We start from the raw sequence: 15,033 nt of genomic DNA, 5'->3' as shown, positions 1-15,033 counted from the left end.
GCAGGGGGCTAGGCTTAGGGAACTGTTCCAAACCATTAAAAATCATAAAAAGTCTGCATATTTTTTAATTGATGTATATTGCAGAGTTGCTTGAAATGATGTTTACTTTTCAAAAAGCTTGAGTTATGTTTGTGTGGAGTTCCCCTTTAAGCTTAACATATTTAAATAAAGAAGATATCTTCAAAGTTATACAGCTGACACATATGGTACTGTAATATAATACATTACACAAATGTACTGTATTTTTAAACTTTCAAAATAATAACGTAGGTTTACAGGTAATTGATCCAATACCTGTACAAGGTTATGGTATATGCAGATAGTGTATATTCCAAGTAATATATTTCAGTGCACTCTGATATAGTGAAGACAATGTGATTTATTTGTGCCTCAAGCAAGGTTACGTTTCAGACTTTACCAGCCCTTTATCAAGCAAGCTGTGTAGCAATGGTGGAAATTGAAAAAAGTCTATATGGCACAGGTTCAATAGTGGATAACAGATAACACCATTATGTTCTACAGAGCTTATCTGCTGTGTAACCTGAGCCTTTTCTCATTTTGAATGGCTGCCTCCATTGCTACACAGCAGCTTATTTATATAAACAATAGTAGTGAAGCAAACACAGCAGTTTTACCAGTACAGGGCAACACTGCATTATATTTTTATTACTTTAAAAAACTTTAATATTTTTATGTTACTTCCCTTAAGCACTTACCACCTGACAGTGTGGTGTATGTGAGACCTATTTATTTTGGAATTGGTAGGGAATAAAGGTTAATTTGTAAAATATAGAATACTAGAAGTTACAGCGGATTTCCCTGAGTTTATAATACAACAACACGGCAACACTTCTCTGCACATTTTTTTTTTGGTAACAGCCACCTGAGAAGTATCACTTACAAAACATATTGTAGGTGATATTTACAAGAATTGGCCAAGAATTTTAAGAATTTCCTAGAAAGGGAAGGAAGTGCACTTATTTATGTGTTCTTGTTCTTCAGTTCTCCTCCTCTTTGTCCAAAGAGATGTTTGTGTGCATTGTGCTGATTCCTGTATAGATGTATGGGACTGTACCTTGTGTATGGGCATTTCTTCACCAGATTCAAACACAAGCTAACTGCTTCCATATGGTTGCAACAGAAGAATAGTCAGATTTTTGTTTATAATATATTGGTCTAAAGTTTTTGCAGTCGTATTTCCCACAAAAGGCATTCCTAATATGAACATATAAAAGCACAAGGCCGCAGGCCCAGTGCTTTTATACAGGTCACGTTATTCCGCAGAGTGAGAGTGCTGATTTATTTAATGTTTCAATAATTTTTAGCAGACTTGAGAAATGGTGACCTAACTTACGGAAAGATCCCTTATCTGGAAAACTCCAAGCCCTCGAGCATTCTGTATAACAGGTCCCATACCTATACAAGAATCCTAGATAGAAACTATCTACATTTCGACATTGACGCAGCTGTATCTTAAGCACAACATCTTTTGAATTACCATAAGAGTTAAGGCACAGTTGCATGAATTGCTGAATTGTCTTGTTGCACAGATGTCATATTTGATTTTGTAGGATTGTCATATTTTAAAATTTCTGTTGCTATGAGAATCCTAGATGTCAGTTTCACCTCAAAATGGCTTTAATTGTTGCTAAGGTACGTTTTGGCTCAAAGTCCATTTTGAGACTCCATTCCATTTCTTAGTAGAGCTCATTAGTGCAAACATGCTGTATGTACATTCCTACCCTAGAAATGTAATGTAGTAAGACCACTTTTTTTTATTTTTTGGAAATATTTAAAGTACTGTTATACTATATATATATTATATTTACCACTTTTCTGCAATTTCTTTGTCAGTGCCAGTGGAGTAGCTGATGTCAGAAACATACTGGACTACTTTGTGCCCAAAAACTGCCAGAAAGGGCATTTTAATAATTGGAATGCTGTCACTTGGAATTTTCTGGATGATTCTTAGGGAACACTGATAGACGGGCATCCGCGACTCTAAATATACGGAAAAAAAAGTGAGCTTCTCCGGACTGTGTTTCCTAAACTCAACAATTTCAGTTGTTAACACTTTTGTGTTATATTTGCTGAAAATGGTTTATTAAACAGTATACAAAGCTTTATGCTTTACTAATAAACGTATTATGCTAGGACCTAGAAGCCCCATAGCGCAAAACATGCATGCATTCGTATTTAGGTTATTATGACAAAAATATTTTTGTGAGACAAACCATGCATTTTTATTAAAGGAAATTATACTCTCTCGTATATTACAAGTAACTCTACAAAACTACTGCTTGTCTTCATGGGATTGTGGGTGTTTTGTTTTCATGTCTAGTTCAAGATTATTTTAAAAATGACTTCTGTTGATAAGTTCCAGCCAACATTCCCACTGCATAAAGCATGAACACTTGGCCCTACATTGGGTAACCATCAGCACTTTCATAAGTCAGACCTGACAATTTATATGATGAGGATATACAAGTTTTCTTATGTGAAAGCATGAGCTCCCTACAGTATATGAAAGGTCTTGTATTGGTCGCTCTGCTTTTCCCTGTTGCATGACCAACACTGAAATAATTTCGAACAGTCCACTTGCATAAAGCTGGACATAGATGTTGAGATTTTTAAAAGATCAGATCCTGATCGTGAGACCGCGATCTTCTCAGAACGATCGTACGATCGTACGAATTTACCATCAACTAAAAAGACCAATTTACCAGGAAAACAAAGGGGAGCTGCCTGCTTGGCCCTGCAAACATAGAGAGATTGCACTGGGACCGACAAAGATTTTTTGACCTGGCCGATCAATTTCCCGGCAGATGTCGGCCGAAAAATCGTAAGATGTACGATCGTTCGAATACCACTAACCACACGATAATTGGTCGGGCTTCCCTAAAATCGGTCGTTCGGCAAGAAGAATCGTCGCGTCTATGGGGAGCTTTATAGTAATAATCAAAAATCATGTAGTTTGGTCTGAAAATTACCAAATATGTAAAATTAGCATGTTAAACCATACTCTGTAGGCTTTACCATACTGTACTTGTGTCTTACCTTACAAAACATAGTTAATTTAGGTTGAAAAAAGACAAAAGTCCATCAACTTATCTTTATCTATGGATAAAGGTTATTGTGGTAGGCGAAACGTCAACCTCCCTGAATAAATTCTCACCTTGATTTACCTAAGACCTCTGAGCAAGACCTAAGTTTTTGTTTCCTGTCTCATATTTAAAATATATAGCAATATCTATAATAATTTTAGATTTTAGTATCACATGATTTCTAGGATATAATGCATGTCCTAGAAATCATCCTAGTCACTCTTCAAGGCATTAACAGAATCAGCCATCACAACAAAACCCAGCAGGGCATTCCACAACCTCACTGTCCTCACTGTGAAGAACCAATTACGCTGCTTCAAATGAAAGATATGTCCCTCTAGTCTAAAGGGGTGATTTCTGGTGCATTGATTTTTTTTATGGGATAATGGTCCCCCTGCTATCTGTCTATAAGGCTCTCTAATGTACTTGTAAATAGTAATCATCAGGGGCGTAACTATAGAGGAAGTAAACCCTGTGGTTGTAGGGGGGTCCAGCAGGTATAGGGGTCCCATGAGGCCCTAATGCATATACAATTTCAATAAAAATTGGTAAAAAAGGTCAACTTTTAGACATTTTGGGGGCCTGAAAAATAATTTGTTGTGAGGCCCCGTGAAATCCAGTTACGCCACCGGTAATCATGTCCCCTCACAAGTGGCTTTTTTTCCAGAAAGAACAACCCCAACCATGACAGTCTACCCTTATAATTTAATCTTCCATCCCCTTAACCAGTTTAGTTGTACGTCTCTCCAGCTCATTTATTTCCTTCTTAAGGACTGGAGCCCAAAACTGCACTGCATACTCAAGATGAGGCCTAACCAGGGACCTATAAAGAGGCAAAATTATGTTTTCATCTCTTGAGTTAATGTCCTTTTTCATACAAGACATCACTCTGCAAAGTGTCAGCATCCTGCATTGAACTTCTAGTTTTGCACAATTTTGTATCATCAGCAAAACTAGAAACAGTACTTTCAATGCCCACCTCCAGGTCATTTATAAACAAATCAAACCGCTCCGCTACAGTCCATTGTGAAATCTGTTGATAAATAATGACAGGATCTTTTTTTCATGAAGAAAAATTTGGTGTACTATTTGTGACTAAAGATAAATTCACAGTTCTCTACATTTGTGTTAAGGTTGAGCTGAAGAAAGACGCTTTTAAGGATCATTTAGATGTATTTTCTGACATTTACATGCCAATTTTGTTATTTTTGATTTGCATTTTAAGTTTTGTTTAGAAGAGTTTGTGCTGTGATCAGATCTTTCTTTTGTGTTTGAAAGTAACTTGCCAATAAAATAAGTTAATGTCCTTTGACAGTGATATCTCTAAAATCCACCCTTTCTTTAAGGAGCAACAACACTGCTTAGAGAGTTCTGTTTAAAAAACTCCATGGGGGTATTTAACTGAAAACCAGTTCTTTCTACAGGGATTGACCAGTGTCAATGTATTTTCTACCTGATTTTCGTCTTGTTTTATCTTTCATAGCCGAACTCTTATAGATATGTCATGTTTTGATGTATTGCAGATGATCTGGTTAGAACCTCTGAGTGATTTCTTTTAAACTGCCACTTACTCTACAACAACAATTTTCAAAGCTTATATTTTTCAAGGCGCTATAACAGGTGTTCCTGTCTGTGAGATTCACAATATTGATGTCACAGGTAAAATTTATAGCGAAATGTAATTCTGTAGGACATTTTCAAAGGCACATGAAACTGATGGAGTGATTCAGTTCACTGGATATGTTTTGAGATATGTTGAGATTTATTTCAAATGAAAATAATTCCTTCTGCAGTATGTTCATGACCAGAATACATATATTTTTTAAGGATGTACCTCGGTATATCTGCTTAGAGTATGCCCTTTATCTCTTGTCTAAGTTGTGTCCAGACTGTGATTTCGGTGATGGGCCAGTTTAAATTTTTAATAGATTTATTACAAGTTGTAACATGTAAAAAGTCAGCAATGTCACTCATCGCTGGAAATGCAAGGTTTGAAGCTCAAACTGCAGGTCCTGTTACTTCCCTGCATGCTGGCAGCAGACCTACACTTATCAGTGTAGAAGGAAGTTTATATTATATGTTTCAAATACGAAGTGATATTTGCCCCTTGGGAGATATTGTAGCCACTAAACTGATTAAAAAATCAATATCCATGATATCACTTTTTCTCCCTGTGTATTTAAGAGGTTAACTCAACCTCTGACTTGCATTTTGTAAACTGTACACACCTGGTTTATCCGTCTTTATCACTTGCCTTAGTCTTTACATTATGTGATTCATTTAAATTCACTTAGAGCCTACTAAAGAAGTGTGGTCCATCAGCTTTGCTATGTGACTTTATGTAGTTGCTGGCATGGCTAGAATAATTGGGAAAAAAAATAAAAAATATATATACCATAGGTAGGGCAACTGCATAACACTTCTAATAGTCTATCCAGATATATTATTAAATATTCAGTAGTCAGTTGAAACCCCCCAGGTCCATGTTTACACTTGATTTCACATAATACTTTAGGTCACCCTTCCCTGACTTGTCTATTTTAGCAGACTTTATCTTGACATCCTTTTACCTAGTAAAGGGGATCCCCTTCCATAGAGGAGGAATCCATCATGTTCAATAGATATTTTAATCCAAGGTATATTAAACATAGCACTCTATGAACACACAACTTTATTAGCCTATGTCCTCAGTCCCAAAATTGAATCTCTAAGCTCATGGTACTCTTTTCACAATGTGCAGATGGAAAAATAAACAAGATAATTTCATTCCTATATAAACAACACCTGCACACTAGAAGGCAAGTTCACAGTTTCACTTAGAATATCACCTTTTTTAGAAATTCATGAAAAATAACAAATGCCATGTGTATTTGGTTGTCAAAGGCACAACACCATGTTTCAGGAGGAACATTAATCAGTAAAAATTCACCATGGAAGCCCTGATGGTCAAATACTCAAGTGTAACCTTTGTATCCTCTTTGCAGATACATTACATATTTATAACAAATCAGGAACATTCTTACAAAACAACATGCATCAAAGATGAAATTCAGGCCTTTAGGGTGTCTGGTTCGCAAGCTGCAAATCCAAAACCAGACCTGCAAATCTCTTCAGAAGGTTACCTTCTTTGTTCCTTGTACAGACAAGACTGGCCACATCGCTTTTACTAGAATTAAAGCTTAACTAAAGAAGTAGGCTAGAAATGTTGTACATTGTTTTTTTTGGCTCCAGTACCAGCCCGAGGCAACCACAGCCCTTTAGCAGTAAAGATGCCCCAGTAGCTCCCCATCTTCTTTTCTGCTGATATACTGCACATGCACATGTGCTGCTGTCACTTACTGAGCTTAGGGGACCCACTCACAATATACAGTACACATAGAATATGCTACATGGCAGCACAGAAACCAGTGCAACTAGCATCAGAATTTAATAAATCAGCCCTGTAGTATCAGCTTGTATTACAGGCCAACCTCATTTTCTGCTTGATAATTTGCAATGACCCCTAAGCTTAGCTTCTCAACAGCTGCTCAGAGCCCACTGAGCATGTGAGTGTCACAGACACTTTCCAAGATGGTGACCCCCTGTGACAAGCTGAAACTTTAGGCTGATGCAATACGTACAGTACATACAATATGGTATTTTTAGCCATATTCATTTTTAGGGTTTAGGTCTCCTTTAAAATGTTTTGTTACTGCACTTGATTGCACTAATGTGTTTACTTCAATACAAAGATAGCAGAGTAAAAAATCCAGATTATCAATTAAACTTCAGTTTCAAACACACATCATCTACAGTGTGATAGAGCTCCACGAATGCAAAAGTAGAAACAGACCAGGAATTGGCAGTGCTTAATCTATCACCCTTTATTGGAGTTTACCACAACATGTTTCGGGAGGTAGTCCCTCACTTTTAAAAGGAACTAGCTCCCCAAACATGTTGTGGTAAACACCAATAAAGGGTGATTGCAGAATGTTTTCTCTTCATCAGATATATGGTTAGATAACATACTTTTTCCACATGCTGTATAGCTCAATAACAGTTACATATTTCTTGTTAGAGTTTGTACAATTTCAACTTCTACAAAGCCTTGCATAAGCTCTTTGAACCTATAAAAGTTTGCTATATCTCACTGATCCAAAAATCTCTGCCAGAAAGGTTTGCAAATCCCAAATAAATAACAGTTACACCTGAAAACAAACTACTTTGAAATAAAATAGTCTCCTGTTGTTCTTGAGTCTACCAACAGGTCAATCGTGTCATGATCAGGCCTCAAAGAGTAACAAGAGAAATGAATATAGTACAGAAGTAGGAAAATGTACAGTATAAAGTTACAAAATAAATGGAATTATATACATTAATGTGTCTATGAAAATTGCCATTTATCCAGATCATGTTATATATATACAGTATCTAGTAGATTTAAGTCAAAGGCAACTGGAACTCTAAATGTCCACTTGCCTTTTACTAAATTCTACTAGATACAGTATACACATTAATTTGAAAAGGACAGGGCATACGAGGCATTGGTGTGACGTTTAATCCTGAACATGCGGTTGACCACTGGTTGAGCAGGTTTGGGTTGAATTTGGTCAACCATTGCAGGTTAGGGTTGGGTGCGGGTCAGATTGGACAAATGGACTTTTTCTCTACTGGTGCAAATTCCCTTCTTGGAGCCAGAGGCGAACATAAGTAGTGTAAAGAGCAAGAAGATGCTGATACGGGTCGGGTGCTGGTCCTACAATTGCATCAATTTGCAGGTTAGGGTTGGGTAAGGGATTTGCAGGTTAAGGTTGGGTGTGGGTTGAAGTTTTCCTGACCCGCACAACACTAATAAGAGGATAAAAACACTAAAATTGTTCTTATAAGTTATCTGAAAAGTTACTAATTTCTTTGACTAAAATGTTTCCTTGGTGTTTTTTTTCCAGTGCTATGGTATTTGGAGTCTAGCAGATGGAGCATGACAAAACTATGCACGTTTCTCAAAAGCATAACACCAGCTTTATTGTGCTTTCTAAAATAATTTTATTTCAAGATCAAAAATACAAAATCAAAATGCTATAATTTATATGCAGACAGTGAAATGGCTAAATTGCTTCAACTAAAAAAAGATCATGTGCCATTTCTGGTTGTTGTTAATAGCATTTTTGTGGCTGGTCTACACTATCCTATCCTTTATGCAAGGTTCCAAAGATTATTGAGAACAATAATGAAGCAATTCGATTCATCTGAATTTAGAGAAAACAATCAATTGGAGTTGGAGCTTTCATGCCTCTACTCACAGATTGTATTCTTAATAGATTGTCAAATGAAATGTCTGTACTTATTTATTTGCTCCTTAAAAATTGAAAATCAGGAGTGTAAGGATTTATTTTCTATCATAGTAAAATATTTCTGTGAAATGGGTTATGTGAAAATATGTTAAGATATTAGGTGGTTCAACAGATGTGGCTGCCTAGGGATCAGCTGGTTTATTTATCAGTTAGAAATAAGAGAAGGTAATAGAAGTCATGATGGCTACCCTGAATTGTGTTGATTTGTGTTCAGATGCATGACAACATGTAATAAGACAGGTTTATGGTACAAGCTCTAAAGTTTTTTTTTTAGTCTTGACCAAACAGCTTATAGATGCCAATGATAGCATAATCAATTTGGCACTGGAAAATGGGTCATCACAACCAGCATTAAGACAAATATGAATGCTACAGCTGAGGTGGAATTTTGCACAAAAGGCACGTACAATCTTTATTTTTACAGTGTAAAAATATTCTGCAGAGCTTTACAGAAATTATACATCATTACCTGTTCCATTCATATTACATGCTTTAGCAGCAATGTCACTCTGCAATGATGACTGTAGAGTCAGTGTTTTGATAGTGGCAGTCACTTTAAGTACCATTTACTGATGGGAAGGCAGTGTGCCAAGTGCAAAAAAAGTCTGAAACTGGCCATTATTTTGCAGCAGGTCCCTGCACTTCATTACAGAGCACAGAGACTTTCAGATGGCCAGATGTATACAGCACTGCCAGCATTTGGTAGAGCTGTATTCATGATGAGATATTCCCCCTTTCCCACTACCTGTCTCCTAACTGTTACAAGTCCTCTCTTTTCTACCCGCCCTATTGCTTTTTTTACACTTAGGAGCAGATTTATTAAGGGTTGAATTACTTTTTGGGTTTTTTTATGATCAAAACTCTCAAACTCGATTCATAGTTACATAGTTAAATCGGGTTGAAAAAAAAACAAAAAAATCATCCAAGCCATTCTTAAAGGCATTAACTGAATCAGCCATTACAAAATCACCCGGCAGTGCATTCCACAACCTCACTGTCCTGACCGTGAAGAACCCCCTACATTGCTTCATTTTCTTCTAGTCTAAAGGGGAGGCTTCTGGTACGGTGATCCTCTTTATGGGTAAAAAGGTCCCCTGCTATTTGTCTGTAATGTCCTCTAATGTACTTGTAAAGTGTAATCATGTCCCCTCGCAAGCGCCTTTTTTCCAGAGAAAACAACCCCAACCTTGACAGTCTACCCTCATAATTTAAGTCTTCCATCCCTCTAACCAGTTTAGTTGCACTTAGTCTCTGCACTCTCTCCAGCTCGTTTATATCCCTCTTAAGGACTGGAGTCCAAAACTGCACTGCACACTCCAGATGAGGTCTTACCAGAGACCTATAAAGAGGCATAATTATGTTCAGAGTTTTAGATATTCATTTTTTTTTTTTAATAAATAACCCCCCAGTCAAATTTAGAGAAAATTCGAATTTAATGGTTTAAAAAAACTCACATGAATTTGAAATTCGACCATTAATAAATGTGCCTCCCCATCTTCATTATGCCTCATCTGTGTGAGTGGACAGCTGTAAAGCAGTTGGATCCATGTAAGAAAGAAAATCAATATAAAGCAAAGAAATACTTCACACGGTTATGATCAATCAGATCTTTTCATTAAATCCAGTTGCTCCTATTTTATGTCATTAGGTTAAATTTATAGGGCACTGAGGACAAATTGTTAAAATGTACAGCAAATATGATAGCCCATGTACTCTGGTTGCATCAATTTTAATTTAGAAAAATGGAGAGGCAAGAAGAGTTATAGGTTTTTATCAAGCACCAGACAAAGACCTCCCCCTGTTGTTTTATGCATCTTAAAAGGAGCTATGGCATGTGCAGCTGTATCACCTTCTGGGAAGTTAGGGCTTTTAGAATAATGGGCATTAGGGATGGGCGAATTTGAACCATTTAGTTTCGGCAAAATTTGTCGCAACGCCCATTAAAGTCTATGGGCGTCAAAATTTTTATAACGCACAGCTTTTTTTTTTTGACGCCTGACGCCATACAAGTCTATTGGCGTAATTTCACCGACGAAACAACGAAAAGAAAATCGCCCATCCCTAATTGCCATCTCTCCTTTCAGGGTAGGGATCATCAACTACCTAGATTTCCATCCCTGAATTCCTTTGTAGAGGAGCCTTCCTCAAACTCTTCAATACTAAACTGAAAGAATACCTCTGAAAACACTGGCAGAACATCTGATTTTTCCTTGGCACTGCTTCAACCAATGTAAACTGCACCACCAATTACCCTCATTTATGTATCTGTAAACTACCCATACAATGATACTGTACGCTCTATTGGACTGAAACCTCATTCTTCTGGTCATTTACCACCACACACTTTAATTGTGTAAATTATATATAGCTAACTATTATGAATATTATACCCCCTATTGTACAATATAAGGATAGTTTAAGGAATTCCATATGAAGCTCTTAGGTCATAGAACTCAGAGATGATTAATTGACTTAATAGCCTCATATTTTACAACGGTTTCAGTGAGGCATATGACACAAATTATACATATTATTAAGCACAAATAATAACCAATTACTTCACTAATCAGTGTTTATAAGGATATAATATGCAGGATATTCATGGCTCCTGTGTGTTATATTTTATTATTGTATTGTTCAACTGTTAATGTTATATTTGAATATACAGCATTGTGTTTATAGTTGCACTAAAAAAGGAAAAATACACATGCATATACCTGTATATTATAGGATTTGCACTATTTCACATATTCAAATAGGTTTTGAATATATCCCCTTCCTGGGAGAGTATTTTTGGAATAGCTAGGTAGTATTTGGTTGGTAACTTGACCTTGCCAATGTGACTCATTTAGATATTGTATGTCCCTCACACTTGTCAAAAACTCCAGTGATCTCTTTCAAGAACATTGTGAGTTTATCATGATCTAGGCTTCACACATAGTAAGGGCAATGGCACACCAGGAGATTAATCACCATAGATAAATCTCAGCTTCTGCGGGCAACTAATCTCCTGTAAAAGCTTTCACGTCGGCAATAATGTAAATTGTTGGTGGTAAAACCCATGTGTCGATTTAGTCTCTCAAGTTGGCTGAAACCTCAAGCAATTTTGGGAGACTGGTTCACTGCTTAAAAAAGGTGGACATGTAACTATACATACGTTTTCGATATATGTGATTAAACCGGAGATAAAGACTCATATCTGTGTCTTATTGAAGCATGGAGACCCTTGCAAAATATTTAATATCTTCTATCCTGATGAAAATAACTGAGGCAGTAACATTTCATAAAGGCAACGTGACTTTCCTAGTACCAGACTAGTTAATAATTTATTGCACTGTTTACAATTTTTACATGATTTAACATGCCAGCCAAAACACTTTGCTTCCCTTGCAGCTAAATTAAATGTGACTGGTTATCAACACAGTTGTAGCTAGATTAAAGTACTTAGTAGCTCAAAGTAACACATTTTAATGCTTACTGTAGCTGTTAGATATTAGATGAAACATCATACTTCAGCATTGCATGTTATAATAAGGACACTCTTGTTATCCTTTTTTACTGTTTAATGGCAGCATACATGCCCTTGCAAGATGTGCTCCAAGTCTGGGCATTTGAGATTTGTGATTGTTTTCTAATGGGGCACACCTTAATTCATTTTTTTATTCTCCAAAATAATTGCACCCACACATTATAAAGTGCACTGATTGCATTGGCGTTAGGCGCCACACTTATTTTAGTTGGGTATTTTGGCACACTGAAGCCACTAGAAAATGCTGTGTGTCTTTATTTGCCTGTAGCTCTTGTACTGGAAGAACTGTGGACTGCATCAAACAGTGATACTGTCTGGAGACTTTAGTTGTACATATTTATGTAAATAACTATGCTGTCAATCTTTGATGGTGTGTTTCTGCCTAGGCAGACTTAATCATATCTTCCTGCTGCATCCATGATAGTATAGTTCTTTTTTGGCTTTATCTTTATCCTGAAACATCATAGAGACACATATGAGGAGAATAAAAGACTGCAATAAATTCTGAAATTCCTGAGGACAAGTGAATGGAAGTTTAGTATCTGTATGAAGTAAATTGCCTAATAGTGTCACAGTGTCATAGGGGCTGTCATATTTCTTACCTTTGCTGACCCATTTTTTATAGCCTGCATAGAAGAAAGTTTTTGGATTATAATCTCCTGGGAGGGTGATTTTTTTTTAAGTTTATGGATAACAATACAACATAAGCAAATATAATGGTAGCTTTGTGCATTGAAATCTGTAAACATGTAGTGAGGGAAGGTCATTTACAAACACTGTTTTGTGCCCACAAGGCAAGTCTCTGTATTTCCCACTGAATGACTTGCACATTGCATGTTTTTTTTTTCCATCGAGGTATGTTAAGCTTGATCTGGGCCAATGAGATCTTCATAATTAACGGGGCAATAAGCAAAAACTGTTATATGCCAATGTCAAAATAAAAGTTAAAAAAATACTGTTCACATTTTCCAGGATTTTGCAATAATGTAATTAATATGTATGTATAGCTAGTTTATGTGAATATTTTCAACTTTGTCAATGATCATATCATTACCTAACTAATGCAGAATTATTTCATTTTACCAGAGAAAATGAGGTATTGAAAGTCCAGTTGAAGAAGTATGTTGGTGCTGTTCAGATGCTGAAAAGGGAAGGCCATGCTGAAGGTAAGGATGCTGGTGTTCGTACTTAAGCCCATACATTACTGTAATTAAACCATGATATTCCATGTGACATTATAGATATTATATGTGCATGTTACAATTGCTTTCCATACTGTCTATTGGCAGCTTTGAACTTCCTTAATCCGCCGTCTTAATTATACATTGTTGAAGCAGTTTGACATTGTTTTCCCAACTTCTCATACTGTTATGTTTTGGGTAGCCGAGGATGAGTAGAGTATAACAGTGCTTTATTAGCAGGGTCATGCAGCCATTACACAACAGTAAGCTTTCACTTTTAAGCTACCAGGAAGTATGCACAGTATGTCTGAGCACAGTGACATCTACAGGCCATTTGTATAAGCACCACATATTCCCTCTATAGTAGGAAAGCATTTGGACAACTATAATAAACAGGAACAATTAAACAGTATGCATTTTAAAACAATATTATACATTCTTCACATCACAAAGTCCTTGGTCCATGCAGGTAGTTTTCTGATTCTCTCATTACGCCTTATTGGTTCACTTTCTTCAGGCCTATTGCAGTTGACATCAGGAGTGGAAAAATGTCCTTCATCAAATGGAGCTTCTCCAAAGTCATATCTAACAGGAGCAAGACGACTTGCATTCCATATACCTCCGAATTTGCTCCAGCGTTGACTTTGCCGCACCTCGCCAGGCGTAGGTTCGCCAGGGCTTCGCAAATTCACAAAGATCCGAAGTTGTGCACAAGTTACCGATTGTTTGCAAAGTTGCGCTAGGGATGTTACGATCAGCAGTTCGAAGTTATGCTTGCAATTGCAAATTTGCATACGGCGCGCAGTTAAAGTACAATGGCCGTATATGCATTACATTACATTACACTACACAAGGCCAGGGAACCTTAATAAATGTATTCTAATGCCCTACACATGTACCCACAGTATAGTTTAGGTGCCATATGTTATCAAATGTAGGTGGGAAGGAGGGTACCCTAAAAAAAAATTTTCAGCCTATCACCCTTAAAAAAGTAAAAGACGCCAGTGTTTTTTGAAAAAATTCAACTTTTTTTAAAGCAAGCCCTATCTACTCTATTGCAATTTGCCTGGTCTGAGGTGGCGAAGCCAAGTCTGGCTCAAGAGGTAACGTTCAGTAAAATGCACAAGTTAGTGACTTAGCGTAGTTACGTCCCTTCACCATAGCGCAACTTTGCCTAGCGTAAAGGGTGCGAAGTAGTGCTAGAGTAGGTCCACTTCCCTAAGGAATTTATGCCAGCGCCCGTTAGTAAATCGGCGAAGTAACAAAATGATGTCACACTGGCGAATTTGCGCTAGCGTTAGCTGCTTCGTGCTTTAGTGAATTTGCCCCAATACATTTTAGAAATTACCCCTTAAGTCTCTTATTACTTTTTCTTGGAAGTGTTATAGTTTTCTCATATCTTCTGTCATCCTCGGCTCATCCTTCCACTTTCTATTCTGCCTCTCTTTTACACTGTTTTCTGCTGTTTACTTTTCTGTTGCCTTTTACACTGCATTGCTGTTGCCTTCCACTTCTGATTTGATTGTTGGCAGGAGATATACAGGGTAAATATCTAAATTGAGAGGATAGCTTTCCTTGTAGCGAACAGACTGCAGGACCTAAACTTTACTTTAGTAATCATCTGTAATATTCCTAAATCTGTTCACATGCATTCAGTAAATCCACTGCATTGTGTGACTAAACAAGGTCAATGTTGTTGGAAGAAACATATGGTTAAAGGAGTTTCCTTTGAAAAAAATGTGTTCAATTAATTACCCTCTAGTCCTGTGTCTTATTCTTATCTTGAAAAATAGCAATAGTGAGACAGTTGCTTAAATTATTAATGGCTGCATATTTAGAATCTGTATTTTCCCCTTTAGTAACTGGGAGCTGTTTCTAAAGCTGCTTGT

General features: G+C 36.8%; 1 protein-coding gene across 6 annotated transcripts in view; it reads left to right on the top strand.

Moving 5' to 3' along the window:
• snx29.L (sorting nexin 29 L homeolog) overlaps positions 1–15,033 on the top strand; it is a 290,583-nt gene that overhangs the window by 55,145 nt on the left and 220,405 nt on the right. For 5 of the 6 annotated variants that reach the window (XM_018236316.2, XM_041575891.1, XM_018236317.2 and 2 more), the window contains exon 14: positions 13,050–13,129. In XM_018236316.2, coding sequence (XP_018091805.1) covers positions 13,050–13,129 — 80 coding nt within the window. Of the gene's footprint in view, positions 1–1,854; positions 2,675–13,049; positions 13,130–15,033 lie in introns of those variants that run through there. The other variant, XM_041575894.1, reaches the window with a different exon arrangement.

Source organism: Xenopus laevis, chromosome 9_10L (genome assembly GCF_017654675.1).
Source record: "Xenopus laevis strain J_2021 chromosome 9_10L, Xenopus_laevis_v10.1, whole genome shotgun sequence".
In the NCBI taxonomy this organism is placed as follows: domain Eukaryota; kingdom Metazoa; phylum Chordata; class Amphibia; order Anura; family Pipidae; genus Xenopus; species Xenopus laevis.
The sequence above is the reverse complement of the archived record's forward strand: the minus strand, read 5'-3'. Positions and strand labels throughout refer to the sequence as shown.